Genomic DNA, 14,787 nt, shown 5'->3' with positions numbered 1-14,787 from the left:
GGAGACTGGAACCTGAATATGTAAGACTGCAGAAGCAGATCAGGGGTTACACACAGCAGCAGCTCCATGATATAGACCAGTCGTCTTCAACCTGCGGACCTCCAGATGTTGCAAAACTACAACTCCCAGCATGCCCGGACAGCCAACGGCTGTCCGGGCATGCTGGGAGTTGTAGTTTTGCAACATCTGGAGGTCCGCAGGTTGGAGACCCCTGATATAGACCAATGTTTCCCAACCAGGGTGCCTCCAGCTGTTGCAAAACTAAAACTCCCAGCATGCCTGGCTGTCCAGGCATGCTGGGAGTTGTAGTTTTGCAACAGCTGGAGGCAGCCTGGTTGGGAAACACTGATATACACAGAGCCTGAGCATCAAACTAGGCACTGGTCATATTTGGTTACATCTCCAGGAGCTTTGTCACCACCAGGGCTCTGTTATAAGCAGTGACAGGAGCATACAGATCAAATAAGATCAAATAAGATCCCACTGACTGTGAATAGGGATGGATTTGAGAGTTTACAGGGTGTAGAGGGACTTTACCGTACAATAAACAGCTGTACTAGGAAATCCCATACATTTGCTGCAGGCTTGCTTATTTTTACACTGAAAACAAAACAATAAGTTATAAACAGTAAACAATGAAATCAATAATACATAACAGTCATTTACTGCTCAGATGGCCTGAGAAAGCAGATGGTGCCCTTGGATTGGAGCTGGACCCTAGTGCAGCACAGTAGCTCATTGGACGGGGCTGCCATTCCTACAGCTCGGAGACCATATAATGTAATGAATGTGGGGGAGGGGCCATTATTAGGCCCCTTTCACACTACAGGTATCATCCTGTAAAAAAAAAAACTCTGTTATTACTCCCGGCAAAAAGTCCTGAAAACGGCCGTCAAAACATCCCATTCATGTCAATGGGATTTTTTGAACATCCTTTTGCATCAGGTCCGTTATTTTGGTCGGCACAAAAGACTCATTTTTGGTCCGGCAAAAAATAAATAAAAGAATGGTGAAAAACCGGACGTTAAAATTTATCATTGAAGTCTATGGGAACCGGATGTTCAAAAAAAACATCTGTTATCATCAGTTATTGTCAGGTTTTGACATCCGTTTTTTTGTACTGATCAGGCTCAGTACAGCTTTACAAAAAAAAAGGGTTAAAAACCTGATTTAAAAAAAACAGATGTAACTGATAACGGATGAACATCAGGTTTTTTAAGAAAAAAAAAACATTAAAAATAACGGATGATGGTCATCAGTTATTGCATCCGTTTTTTCCCATCCTTTATTGTAAAATAACAGGATGATACCTGTAGTGTGAAAAGGGGCCTTAGGGTGGCAAAGGTGCAAAGTTTAATGTGCTGGGAGAACAAAGGCTTGATGAGGGAGGCATCCTGTACACAGGGCACTACCACATACCAGTGATCCATAGAAGTGCCCATTATATCCAACAGGTATGGGAGAAGCGGGCTCAGTACTGGTCTTCCTAGCTTGGTACAGGCAGTCAGCTGGTGTACAATGCCCAATGCTACACCCTATCACTATGGGTTGCCAGTGAGTGCCCATACACAGTGAGTAGCCCCGCACACACAGTCCCCATATAAACTTTGATCCATAAAAGTGATGGAAGTTCCCAAAGTGCAGCAGTAAATGTGCCCCCCGCATGTACCCCGGTATTACCTGTCCGGAGGGTGGCTGCACACAGCACGCACACGGTCAGGAGGGTACTCGCTGCCATGACCCTAGATCCCACAACAATAGGCTGATGGAGAGGAGTAGCCCGGGCCGGCCGGGGTGGCACCTGTGGCACTAGTGTCCAGGGGTAGAGGATGCTCGCGCCGTCCCAGGCAGGGGGATCACACTCCGCAGTCCCCAATCCCACAGTCCTGGTGTCCTCGTCACTCGGGCTGTGTCAGGCAGGAGACTCCTAAAAATCCTAGAGAAGACGAGGCAGGTGCCGTATACACACGGGGAGGCTCCGTCCCGCAGCCGCTGCTCCCTCACACTGACTCTCCAGCTCTCCCCGCTCTCAGCACTGCCTGCCTACGCGCGCTCCCGACACCAGGCGCGTCCACTTACTTCCCCGGCGGTGCGGACAGGGCACGACGTGAGAGGCGCACCAAACTTTCCCAGGTGTCGCCCCCTCCCTCCTCACTCAATGACCTTACACAATGTATCAGTGCACACTTTGGGGATGTCTGCAGTGCTGCACCGGGAGCTTTGTCACCGTCACACAGCAGCACCAGACCGGGTACCACGTCCCCCCAGCCCCGTCTCCGTACGGGATATGAGCCGCAGGTGTAGGGCTGCGCGCTCCCGCGTCCCGGCAGGTGTCTGCTGCTGTTGCCGTCCTCTTTGCGGCGCTGCAGGACCTCGAGTGGAGGAGCGGCTGAGCGCGGAGCCAAGGCTTATTGCCTGCCGAGCCCCTACTGGGGTGACTGCGCCGGCTGCCACTTCTTGTCCCTCACAGTGTGTATGAGCGGTGCGGCAGCCGTCCCTACAGGTCTCCCCGTGTGGACACGTCCTGATAGCGCCGTCTCTGGAGGAGATAAGGAGCTGCCAGGCTGCGGTGTAACGTCTGTGTTCTCCTAAACAAGGATGGGCACATTCCTGAGAGCTGACACTGCCCGCTGCCAGACACCGTCCTGTTATTCTGGAGGGCTATCAGTGCCAGGGAAGCCGCCTACATAGATGCCTATGAGGAGGGGAATGGGTGAAAAGCGCGGGCTCTGCCGGTGTGTGGGGCACTAGTGGAATATCCGCACTGTATGTGACTCACACCTTGTGTTTCACTTTCACAGAGACAGTGTCATGAGAGGAATGAGGTCACACACATTCCCCACTGTGGGGCTTCCCTTGGTGGTGGCTGTGTACAGGGACACTCCAGGTCAATGTGCCCAGTCATGGGGGGTTTATCAACCACATACATTAGGTCATGGCAGTGTATATAACCCCCTGGGCATGTGCTTTCCATCCCAATGTGTGTATTGCGCCCGTCCTCTCTTTATAATAAATTATATAACATCATAGGATTATACAGAAATGTTACCATAATATGGAGCTATAAATACCCTATATTATGATACTAATTACAAGGGATTCTCCATGTGCATATAGCAGAGGTCTCCAACCTGCGGACCTCCAGATGTTGCAAAACTACAACTCCCAGCATGCCCGGACAGCCAACGGCTGTCCGGGCATGCTGGGAGTTGTAGTTTTGCAACATCTGAAGGTCCGCAGGTTGAAGACTAGAGATGAGCGAACTTACAGTAAATTCGATTTGTCACGAACTTCTCGGCTCGGCGGTTGCTGACTTATCCTGCGTAAATTAGTTTAGCTTTCAGGTGCTCCGGTGGGCTGGAAAAGGTGGATACAGTCCTAGGAGACTCTTTCCTAGGACTGTATCCACCTTTTCCAGCCCACCGGAGCACCTGAAGGCTGAACTAATTTACGCAGGATAAGTCATCAACTGCCGGGCCGAGAAGTTTGTGACGAATCGAATTTACTGTAAGTTCGCTCATCTCTATTGAAGACCACTGGCATATAGGGTGGTAAAAGGGTGTAACCTAAACTGTGGAAAATCAGGGCCCCAACATAGCGTATCATTGATAATAAACTGCTTTTATCTTACATGACAAAGGGGTCTGTGGGCCCCCACAGGGACATATGTGAGCAAAAATTGTCCCTTTCTCACTTATGAAGGTTTTAAAACAGTCTCTGCCCCACTTCACAGCATTCTATAGACCAAGGAAACCATATGGGATGGTGGAGAAGAGAGAACGAATAATTGTATTTAGTTTTCTATTGATCTGGGATTCAGGTAACGTAAAAATGGACAAGACACAACCCCCCACCCCCTCCGGCTTCTTTTGAGTGACAGGTTGCTTTCTACACACAAATCTGAGATAGACCTGTCAGTCAAGCCAATCCGGGTAAGGAAAAGCCAGGAAGACAACTCCCAGATATTTCCTCTGCTGCCATCGCTTGATTTAGCACCAATTGGTTCACTGAAATGCCTATTGGGATTGCTTGCTGCCTTTGCCCGTTTTGCGATCAATTGTTGCTAAGCAAAATTTACAAAAACAGACATAAAGGATCTTAGTACACATTTTGATCAAACTATAAAAGTCTACGTGTCACTTTATTGCAACCTCTTTTAGGTGGATCCCTGAACTATTAGTCATAGTGCAATGTAATAAGTTAAAGGGGTACTCAGGTGGAAAACTTTTTTTTTTTAAATGAACTGGTGCCAGAAAGGTAGACAGATTTGTAAATTACTTCTATTAAAAACTCTTAATCCTTTTAGTACTTTTTAGCAGCTCTATGCTACAGAGGAAAATCTTTATTTTTTTTTATTTTTTTTTTTCTGTTGTCCACAGTGCTCTCTGCTGACACCTGATGCCTGTATCAGGAACTGTCCAGAGCAGGAGAACATCCCCATAGCAAACCTATACTACTCTGGACAGTTCCTGACACAAAAAAGAAATTCAAAAAGAATAGAATTTCCTCTGTAGCATACAGCTGATAAAAAGTACTAAAAGGGTAACGATTTTTTTATAGAAGTAATTTACAAATCTGGAACAACCAAAGAAGACGTAGGTGCACTCACCGGATCACGGCATGGGCGCTGGTGAAGTGTGATGCTCGGAGGCTACGCCGGCAGTTTCGCACGCAAGTGCGTGCTTCTTCCGGCCTGGGGCCGGAAGAAGCACGCACTTACGTGCGAAACTGCCGACTTAGCCTCCGAGCGCCACACTTCACCAAGTCCATGCCGTGATCCGGTGTCCCATTATATGACTTCCAGACCCGAATCTCTGCTTTGCGGTGAGTGCACCTACGTCTTCTTTGGTTGTTCCATATTTGTAAATTACTTAATTACTTCTATAAAAAAAATAAATCTTTACCCTTTTAGTACTTTTTAGCAGCTGTATGCTACAGAGGAGATTCTATTCTTTTTGAATTTCTTTTTTGTGTTGTCCACAGTGCACAGTCCCCATTTTCTTTCCTTTTTTTTGTGGTAATTTACAAATTTGTTTAACTTTCTGGCGCCAGTTCATTAAAAAAAAAAAAAAAAAAAGTTTTCCACCGGATTACCCCTTAAGTAGGTTCTACCTGTCCAATGTTTTGACATACATGTACATCAAATATCAGGTACGAGTTAAAGTATCATTTGGCCATGGGATTGGAAAAAGAATTAAAACTTGTAAAGAAAGCCACAAAATCTCTTGTAAAATCTTGTTAAATTACAATTTAAAACTAACCTAAGAATTATTGGTACTTCTATGGCCAGTTTAGGACGACCACATATGCCATGTGGTTCAAACCATCACTTTGTGTTGCAGATTCTTTATTTATTTTTTAACAAATCTGTTTTTATTACAGAAAAACTTCAGGAAGAGGGTTGTTTACTAATAAAAAAAAATATTGCAACTTTGCATTGTATGCTAGCAGGCGAAGGCACATTAAAGCCTACATGTATTGACCCACTGTCCATTCATGCTGAGTGACCTCCCCCTCCCATAAACACAATCCACAGCAATGTTAATGTTTACACAAAAAGAAAGACATTCTACAGGGCTATTGCAGAGCACTTTATAGCAGACCACATACAGAGCTTGAAGTACAGTCTGCTATCTATAGTAAAGATGTGTATATTTTTATCTACCTATGCTTCAAGGATGCTCATCATCATCATAATATGCCTAAAGAAGATATCTACATAGAAAGTCTTTAGGAACCTATTTTGTCTAATGAATATCCTTGAATATATGTTTTCTTCAACACAGATTTACTAACCAAAAAATAACAATTTTGCAAAAAATACTCCACATTTCACGATTTATAGAGACAGCAATGGCATGATGATATGTGTTCGTGGTTTTGGAAGTTTTAGTAAATTTAGGCTTTGTTCTGCAGGAATAACTCACAGAAAGAGAAGACAAAGGGAACAAACCAAAGCAACCATCTTGAATGATATAGTAATAAATTATAGGCAAACCCAGAGTAATCCAATATGTTCTAATATCATGTAAATCAGGTGGTTACCCGTAAAGACAGGTGAATATTGCATGCTCTCTGGCCAGAGGGCTTGTAACCAATACAGTGCTCCCTCAACTTACAATGGCCTCAACATACAATAGTTTCAACATACAATGGTCTTTTATTGCCCAATGTAACTTGAAACCAGACTCAACATACAATGCTATGGAATCTGCGAAACGTGTCTATGGCTGGAAGAACTCATTAATCAGAATGGATATTTCACTGGTAAAACCCCTGTATTCCTAAAGTGCATGCTCTGACTGGTGTCTGGTAGCGCCCCCTACAGTACAGGGAGGTATTACATGTTCTGTACTATTTACCTGTATTACTGAAGTGTATGCACTGACTGGTACCTGGTAGCGCCCCCTATAGTACAGGGAGGTATTGCATGTTCTGTACTCTTTACCTGTATTACTGAAGTGTATGCACTGACTGGTGTCTGGTAGCGCCCCCTACAGTACAGGGAGGTATTACATGTTCTGTACTCTTTACCTGTATTACTGAAGTGTATGCACTGACTGGTAGCGCCCCCTACAGTACAGGGAGGTATTACATGTTCTGTACTCTTTACCTGTGCCAGGGTTACCTGCTCCTTTGGGCATCAGGTGAGGGCAGCTCCATTTTCCATTTTAAGGACACTGCTTGTTCTGTACAGGACTCTGAAGAAGCTTCTGTCCTCTACATAGACCAGTGTTTCCCAAAGAGGTTGCCTCCAGCTGTTGCAAAACTACAACTCCCAGCATGCCCGGACAGCCAAAGGCTGTCCGGGCATGCTGGGAGTTGTAGTTTTGCAACAGCTGGAGGCACCTTGGTTGGGAAACACTGAAATAGACAGTGATGTACAGCTCCCAGCAGATCTTTCTTACTTTTATATATAAGGATTTGCTTTATCCATATTAGTTATCTACTTATTTATCTTTAATCCTCACTTTTTCCTATTTTTGGATGACATTTTGGTGGCTTCAGAACCAATTAGCAGGTTTCCATAGAGTTATGGTCTCAACATACAATGGTTTCAACATACAATGGTCGTCCTGGAACCAATTAATATTGTAACTTGAGTCACCATTGTACAGAACTTGCGTTTGCATTTTGTATGTCTTTGAATATGTGGGTATAGTTACTTGGCAGTTATTCTCCTGGATACAACCACCTCATTTATACATCTCTGAATAACTATAAAAGATGTTAAGGTGTGGTTAGAAAATGGCAGAGACAGAAAGACAAAGAAAGCTAACATCTCTCCAGTGAAACTATAGAACGATTATTATGTAGAGCTATTTTCCTTCAGACATTATTTCCCCATTGATTCACATGATCAAACAATGCCATGCTTTGATCCAGCTCTGGTTAACGTTGTGCTCAAAATGCAAGTAGCTCCACCTTTGTGTTTATTAAGGTTTGTCACTTATTTAAATAGTGTCATTTCAGGCAGGTGTGTTTGCTGGGACAATGTAGGGCCTGTTTCAACTGTCACTTACTAAAGGCTATTCATAAATGTTATAATTAGTAATGCCGAATTGTTGTCTTTCAGAATGTGTGACTTTTATGAGCCTATTATCTGATATTAATCTAGAAATGTAATGAGCATCGCAATGATAAGATTGAAGTTATCTTCAACAAATGCTTGAACGTGTAGCGTGAGGAATCAATAAAGGTGGATTGACATAACAAAACCTTAAAGGGGTTATCCAGGAAAAAACTTTTTAATATGTATCAACTGGCTCCAGAAAGTTAAACAGATTTGTAAATTACTTCTATTAAAAAATCTTAATCCTTTCAGTACTTATGAGCTTCTGAAGTTAAGGTTGCTCTTTTCTGTCTAAATCCTCTCTGATGACACGTGTCTCGGGAAACGTCCAGTTTAGAAGAGGTTTGCTACAGGGATTTGCTTCTAAACTGGCCGGTTCCCGAGACAGGTGTCATCAGAGAGCACTTAGACAGAAAAGAACAACCTTAACTTCAGTACTTAAGTACTGAAAGGATTAAGATTTTTTGATAGAAGTAATTTACAAATCTGTTTAACTTTCTGGAGCCAGTTGATATATATATATAAAAAAAAGTTTTTTCCTGGATAACCCCTTTTACCTAATCCCTCCGAGAACAGGCAGATGGACACTACGTTGACACGTTCACTCTGTCTCATTGGTCAGAAAAATGGCACAACTCATAAAAGTCGACCGGTCAGGTTGAAAAGGGTATAAATAAACCTGTGGGTAGATAGGGCTAAACATCAGGATTTGGGGCATAGGTTATTTATGTTAATGGTCCTTTCCAGTGCTGAGATAAAAGCCTTTTTGTTATTATGCAAATGTGACTCAAATGCCTAGGGACATTCACCACCACAATGAGCTCAATCCAGCCCATGTCCTTTATATGACTGTGTGCTGTTGTGCTTGCATCTGCTTACCCTTTGATTGACAGTCACTAGATAAGGAGGAGATTGACTTACCTGGGCACTTGCTGTCCTGAGAAATTCTCTTGGGCACTTGAGCCTCATTTGCATAATATAAATAAGACTTAGGCTATGTTCACATGGCGGAATTTCCAGAATTTTAGTGAAATTTCTGTGTTCTCTAAACACACAATTCTGACAAATTTCAAGCCCTATTGAGTTTAATGGGATTCTGCCTGCAATTCGGCAAAATTTTAAGACAGGTCCTAACAGAACTTCCCCAGTGGAAATTCTGCTTTGTGAATGGGACAGTGCAATGCCATTAAGCATAAAGGGGAGGCATTTATCATTATCGGTGTACGTGAAGCATTTTTCTACACCTTTTTTTGTTTGCTGGTTAGAGATGAGCGAACCTACAGTAAATTTGATTCGTTACGAACTTATCAGCTCGGCAGTTGATGACATTAGCCTGCATAAATTAGTTCAGCTTTCAGGTGCTCCGGTGGGCTGGAAAAGGTGGATACAGTCATAGGAGAGTCTTTCCTAGGACTGTATTCACCTTTTCCAGCCCACCGGAGCACCTGAAAGCTGAACTAATTTATGCAGGATAAGTCATCAACTGCCGAGCCGAGAAGTTTGTGACAAATCGAATTTACTGTAAGTTCGCTCATCTCTACTGGTAATGTGTAGGAGCACCAAATTTATTAAATGGTCACAGAGCATTTGATACATTCTGTGCAGGTCACATTTTCTGAAGTTTCAAAAGGCTAAGCTAAGTCTGGGCTGGTGTAGGTTTTTGGCGGTTTTGCGACTTTTTGGTGGTTTTGCGCCTTTATTCACAAAAAGGTGCAGTTCATAAAACCCGTCCATATCATGCATATTGCCAAATGTGGATTGCAACTAAAAATCAGCAGAAATGTGTAAACCAAAAGGCGCAAAAAAGGACACTTGGTCAAATATAGATGGAAAAAAGGGTAAACACAATGATAAATGCTGGCCAATGAGCTTTAAATTTTGGCAGAATTTCCTGCGGATCTTTTTTGTGGAATTTTGTACTGAAAACCCACCATATCTGCTCTGAAAATGGCTATTGGAATAAAAACATTATGCTTTGGATTATGATGACTAGCCAAATGTGCTTATTTACATTTTTGTTGACAGGTTCCGATTTAAAGAAGTAGTCCAGATCAGAAACATTCTGTGCCATCATCCCCAGGCTGCCAGCTATAAAACAACACACCGGACTCACCTGTGGTCCTTCTTTCAGTGCCCTGGTATCGCAACTCTAGTCCTCTGGTGCCATCTTGTTCCTGGTTGCCAGTGGTCAACGTAGTGATTTCCCGCCCTGGCCGACAATAGTCAGAGCGGCAGTGTGATGCGTAGACTTCTGGCAACCAGGAAGAAGATGGCATCGGAGGACTGGAGCAGCGATATGAGGGCACCGAAGGAGCAGCAGCAGTTGAGTCCGGTTTGTTATTACGGTATATATGTCAGCAGCCCAGGGATGATCAGACAGAAACTTTACGTACTGGACTACCACTTTAACACCGATATAAAATTATATGATTTGTTTCTCTATTATTGGTGTTTTTTTCTATGATAAAATTGACCTAATTTAGCAAAATCCCTCTGTTCTTCTGTGAGTGTTAGTATAATGAATAACTATTCAAATTTGTGTGGTTCACATTATTAATACAGCTGTATTACTTTATATACCTTCAGAAGTAACAGCCATAGTGCTCAAAAACAGTGTCTGTCTTATAATGCCCCCATTAAAGAGCCAGCCACAGTCCCTCATAACAATATCAAGCACAGAAGCACAGTTTTCTCATAAATGAGCCATGGTGACCCCATAACAGTGCATTAACCTCATAACAGCCAAGCAAAATGCCAGACAAGTTGCCCTTGTGATATAGATGCTCTCCTATTCTAGCAGAAAATGAAAGGCCAGACATCTGCCACATTCTTTTTCTGCGCTAGTGATCCGCACTGGAGGAAAAAGGTTTTCGGCCAGAAGGGACATATTGATTATTGATTGATGTTGTACTGAGACAGTAGTGTGGCACCTTAATAAAACATTAAAGATCACTTGTAGCTTTTTTCTGTTTTAACACATACACAGTACAAAAACTCTGCTTACATGCAATTTACAATATATATGGAAGAGTGGGTTTTTCAGATTTGGCCAGCATCTCTTGTCAGTTCTCTAAACATCCCCACATGGCTGTAAAATGAGATTTTGCATCTCTTGCAATATGTCTCAGTTTGTTCTGACTGGTAATGCACTACAGAAGATGCTTGGCAGACTGAGTGTATATTTTTTTTTTTTGCAGAACCTGTCCAATTTTAATGTTAAAGCATGGGGCAAATTATATTTCTCTGCACATATTTTTATTGATGGTAGAGGTAGTTTTACTTAAGTGTATATCTAGATATAAGATAGAAAATCTTTATCCTCACCATCACCCGGGGGATGCTCCTGCCCCCAGGGAATGGTGAGGATAGGAACTTATAAACTGCTCCCTGCCGTGCCCGTAAGTAGTCCCCTGGGCAGGGAGCTCTTCTCACCTAGTCCTGTGTCTTCATCCGGCAACGACGCCCCCTCCGCCTTATCGCTTCTGCTTCATCCATCTGTTCAGTGAGCAGAGCGATGACGCGGCCTGTCAATCAAGCCGAGGGGGCGTCGCTGCCAGTCGAAAACATGGGACTAGGTGAGAAAAGCTCCCCGCCGAGGGGACTACTTATGGGCACGGTGGGGAGCATTTTATAAGTTCATATACTCACCATCCCTGGGGGCAGGAGTGTCCCCTGGGGATGGTAACGATAAAGATCTTACCCTATATTACGCTTTCCAAGCGTTATATAGGGTAAAATCCGATGATTGGTACCCTTTAAGAACATGACCCATTTTGGCCTAGATAAAAAAAATTTCCTCCACACACCCATTTGAGGGCTTGTTTTTTTATTTTTTATTAACATTTTTTGGAGGGGGGGGGGTTGTTTTTATGGAGTACACTTTATGGTAAAAATTACATTTTGTGGGTCAATATGATTAAACCGATACTCATGTTTAAAGGGGTAAACCGGCCCTAAGACATCATTTTTTTTTAAAACTTTATTTAAGGTTTTAGCATATAACAATAGGTCTCCTATCAGGAGAAGACAAAAAAAAGTAATACAAACTGTAAGAACAGTCCCTCTGGTAGTAAAAAGTCACATAGAAAAAGGCAGATGTAGGCAAACAGTAAGGAGTCGACAACCTTACTATGGAAGGACTTATCGCTAAACGGCCCTAAGACATCTTATCTTCTGTCCAAAGGATAGGGGATAAGATGTCTGACCGCAGGGGTCCCACCACTGGGGACCCCCACAATCTTGCATTCAGCAACCAACCCGGGGAGCTGCATGCCACTCTGCCAGCTCAGAATCTGCCGTGTGACGACCACGGGCCGGAGAATTGTGACGTCACGACTCCGACCCCGTGTGACGTCATGCCCCGCCCTCGCTATGCAAGTCTATGGGAAGGGGGTGTGATGGCACTCGCTTCATAGTTGGAATGCGTCCTGGTGCATTAAATACCAGGGCACTGGAACGTACATTTATGTCCAATGTTTTAAAGGGTTTATTAAGAATCTACTAAGGGGTTTCAAACAGGTTTGAAAGAAGACAAACAATTAGATAATAATAGGATAGGATAGTCCTGTCTAGGCTGCAGATCATTTCAAGATGCAATTTAGTTCCTCAATTTTTGGGCCAATTTTCATACAGGCAAAAAGCTATTACATAGCTTTGCTCCCTGGGACTCAATTTCCAGGGAGAATGCCAACACCACATTATGCTTTCCTGCTTGCTTGCAGAAGTTGGCCGCCAGATGTTGCAGCAATAACGGGACTGCTTCAAGTGTCACAGTCTGACATGCTTCCTTACTCATCCTCACCTCCCTGCTCCTCCCTGATTGATGAACAGGACTCTGTACATCAATCAAGGAGGGTCTGGAAGGTGTCGGCAAGTGTGGAGTGTGGCACTTGAGCATCTCTGCCCCACCTCCTTGACACTTGATTGAGAAAGAAAAAGGCGATATTATAAGTTTGGCAACCACCATCAGCTCCAGATAAATTCATATGTCAGATTCCCTTTAATGATTTGATTCAGGATTTGTGATAGTATGTGCTAGCTATGTGTACACAGGACCCTTTTTCAGTTAACAGAATAATGGGAATATAGATAGGAAAATTAATGGTTCGGCGAGGCGCTGCTCAGTGTACGGCCAATAAAAGAGGACTCAAGTAGCAAAGGACAATAATAACTTTATTAATGTATTGGGGACAACACATTTCTTCATCCACTGATGCCTTCCTCAGGTCCACTTACAGCTCCCAGTGTTGCTATGTACTATGCGCTGGGTAGCTGGAACAGAGTTCTGTATAGTTTCTGTGCCTCTCTCAGTCCCTGGATACACCTCACCAGGGAGCGCCCCTTGTATTTTTCATCCCTTCTCCTAAGCAGTTAACAGAATAGTTCTAACTCACCATCCACTGTCAAGCTTCAATAATTATTATTATTATTTTTTTTTTTTATAAGAATTGTTCACATCGTTTTAATTCGGGAGATTTTAAAGAAGCAATCTGATTGGTTGCTATGGATAACTGGTCACAGGTTTTGATAACTCTCCCCAGTGATTGTACAATCACAGTCATATTACATGTCCAATCTTTGAAGACTTGTAGTTTGTAAGCTCAGCTGTATGTGTAACCAGACAATTGACTGATTTTCAGGCTTGAATAATTTTTGTCTCAGACTTGCTATTGGTATGATATAATAATACTGACTCATAGTCCCCTGAACAACTGATCAGTGTAGATAATAGCCCTGATTTACTTACGTGATCCCGACTCTTTTTCTCAGGTTATGCGACACAATTTGTGTTGCCCGTCCTCTATGACACTTTGTGCGACACATTTTACTGGTAAAAACCTGCCAGTTTTCCAATTACTCAGAATATTTTTTTAACCCGACTAATGGGGCGTGGTTTGCATAATTAGGGGCGTGTTCCCGGCATTTTCCTGAAAACCTGACAGTTGTATTTAAAAACCCATCAGAAAAATTGTGAATTACTGAACTTGAAAACCAGACTGCCTTGAGGTGTGGGGAATCTGTTAGTAAGTGTGGGTTTCTTGAAAATCCTGTTACTTGTGTCCCCTTAGTAGCTTTTTTTATAGCCAATGACCCTGATTTACTAAGAGTGTCGGGTTATTTTCAGAGTGTTATTTTTTCCCGCAACTATTTTTTCTCACACATATTTATCAATGTTTTGCAAATGTAGGAAAAATTCTGTTGCATGATATAAAATTCTGTCGCACGGAGAAAAAAAAGTGTCACACAGGAAAAGCATAAAGCAAATAAATAGAGCAAAGGGACTCCGCACCAGGACGTAACTTTACATTCATGGTCGTTAATGGGTTAACAAACATAAAGTAAAAAAAAAAAAAAAAGGAATTGAAAGCCAAGACAGAAATCAACTTAAGGGACAAAGTAACAGGATTTAAAAAAAAAAAAAAAAAAAAAAACAACACTTTTTAACAGATTCCCCACACCTCAAGGCAGTCGGGTTCTGAAGTTCCGTAATTCACTATTTTTCAGGTGGGTTTTTAAATACAACTGTCAGGTTTTCAGGAAAATTTCGGGAACACGCCCCTAATTATGCAAACCACGCCCCTTTAGTTGGGTTAAAAAAATACTCAGAGTAATTAGAAAACCGCCAGGTTTTTACCAGTAAGATGTGTTGCACAAAGTGTCACAGAGGACGGGCAACACAAATTGTGTCGCACAACCCGATAAAGAGAGTCGGGATCAAGTTAGTAAATCAGGGCTAATGTGTTTACCTCCTGACAAAGAGTCTAGGAAGTATTGAAGAAATACAAAAAGCTTTCAATTTCTACACAGATATCTGCATTTACATTTGCCTGTAATGGTAGTATCAGTTGTCAGGTGACTGTTACTCCATTCTCTGGTATGAAGAGTAAGGCTACTTTCACACTGTGAAAGTTGCTCTGTTTTTTTTTCCCCTCCCCCCCACTTTGACCGCCCTTAACGTCCGTCATTGTAATGGAGCCTAACGGGAGTTATAATGGGCAAAGAGGATCCCATTCACTTGAATGGGATTTCTCTAACAACCGTTGTAACTCCTGTTATTGCGGCCAAAGATAGCGGTAAAAAAAGACATATCATGCACAAATTTTTCTCCCGCTATCTTCCTAACGGACGTCACTTAACAGGTGAAAACGGTAGTGTGAAAGGAGCCTAAGACTTTGTCATAGCTTTAAAAATGGAATAACTATTTAGGGTAAGGT

The 14,787-nt window shown here is 42.7% G+C and overlaps 1 protein-coding gene across 2 annotated transcripts in view; it reads right to left on the bottom strand.

Moving 5' to 3' along the window:
* The window catches only part of ALCAM (activated leukocyte cell adhesion molecule), a 112,072-nt gene extending 109,430 nt beyond the window's left edge, over nucleotides 1-2,642 (bottom strand). Inside the window, exon 1 of one of the 2 annotated variants that reach the window (XM_056556284.1) lies at nucleotides 1,681-2,642. In XM_056556284.1, the coding sequence (XP_056412259.1) occupies nucleotides 1,681-1,738 (58 nt within the window). In that variant the 5' untranslated portion in view covers nucleotides 1,739-2,642. The remainder of the gene's footprint in view (nucleotides 1-1,680) is intronic. The other variant, XM_056556285.1, reaches the window with a different exon arrangement.
* Nucleotides 2,643-14,787: the final 12,145 nt, after the last annotated feature.

The sequence above is a fragment of the Hyla sarda genome, chromosome 2 (genome assembly GCF_029499605.1).
Source record: "Hyla sarda isolate aHylSar1 chromosome 2, aHylSar1.hap1, whole genome shotgun sequence".
NCBI lineage: Eukaryota > Metazoa > Chordata > Amphibia > Anura > Hylidae > Hyla > Hyla sarda.
The sequence above is the reverse complement of the archived record's forward strand: the minus strand, read 5'-3'. Positions and strand labels throughout refer to the sequence as shown.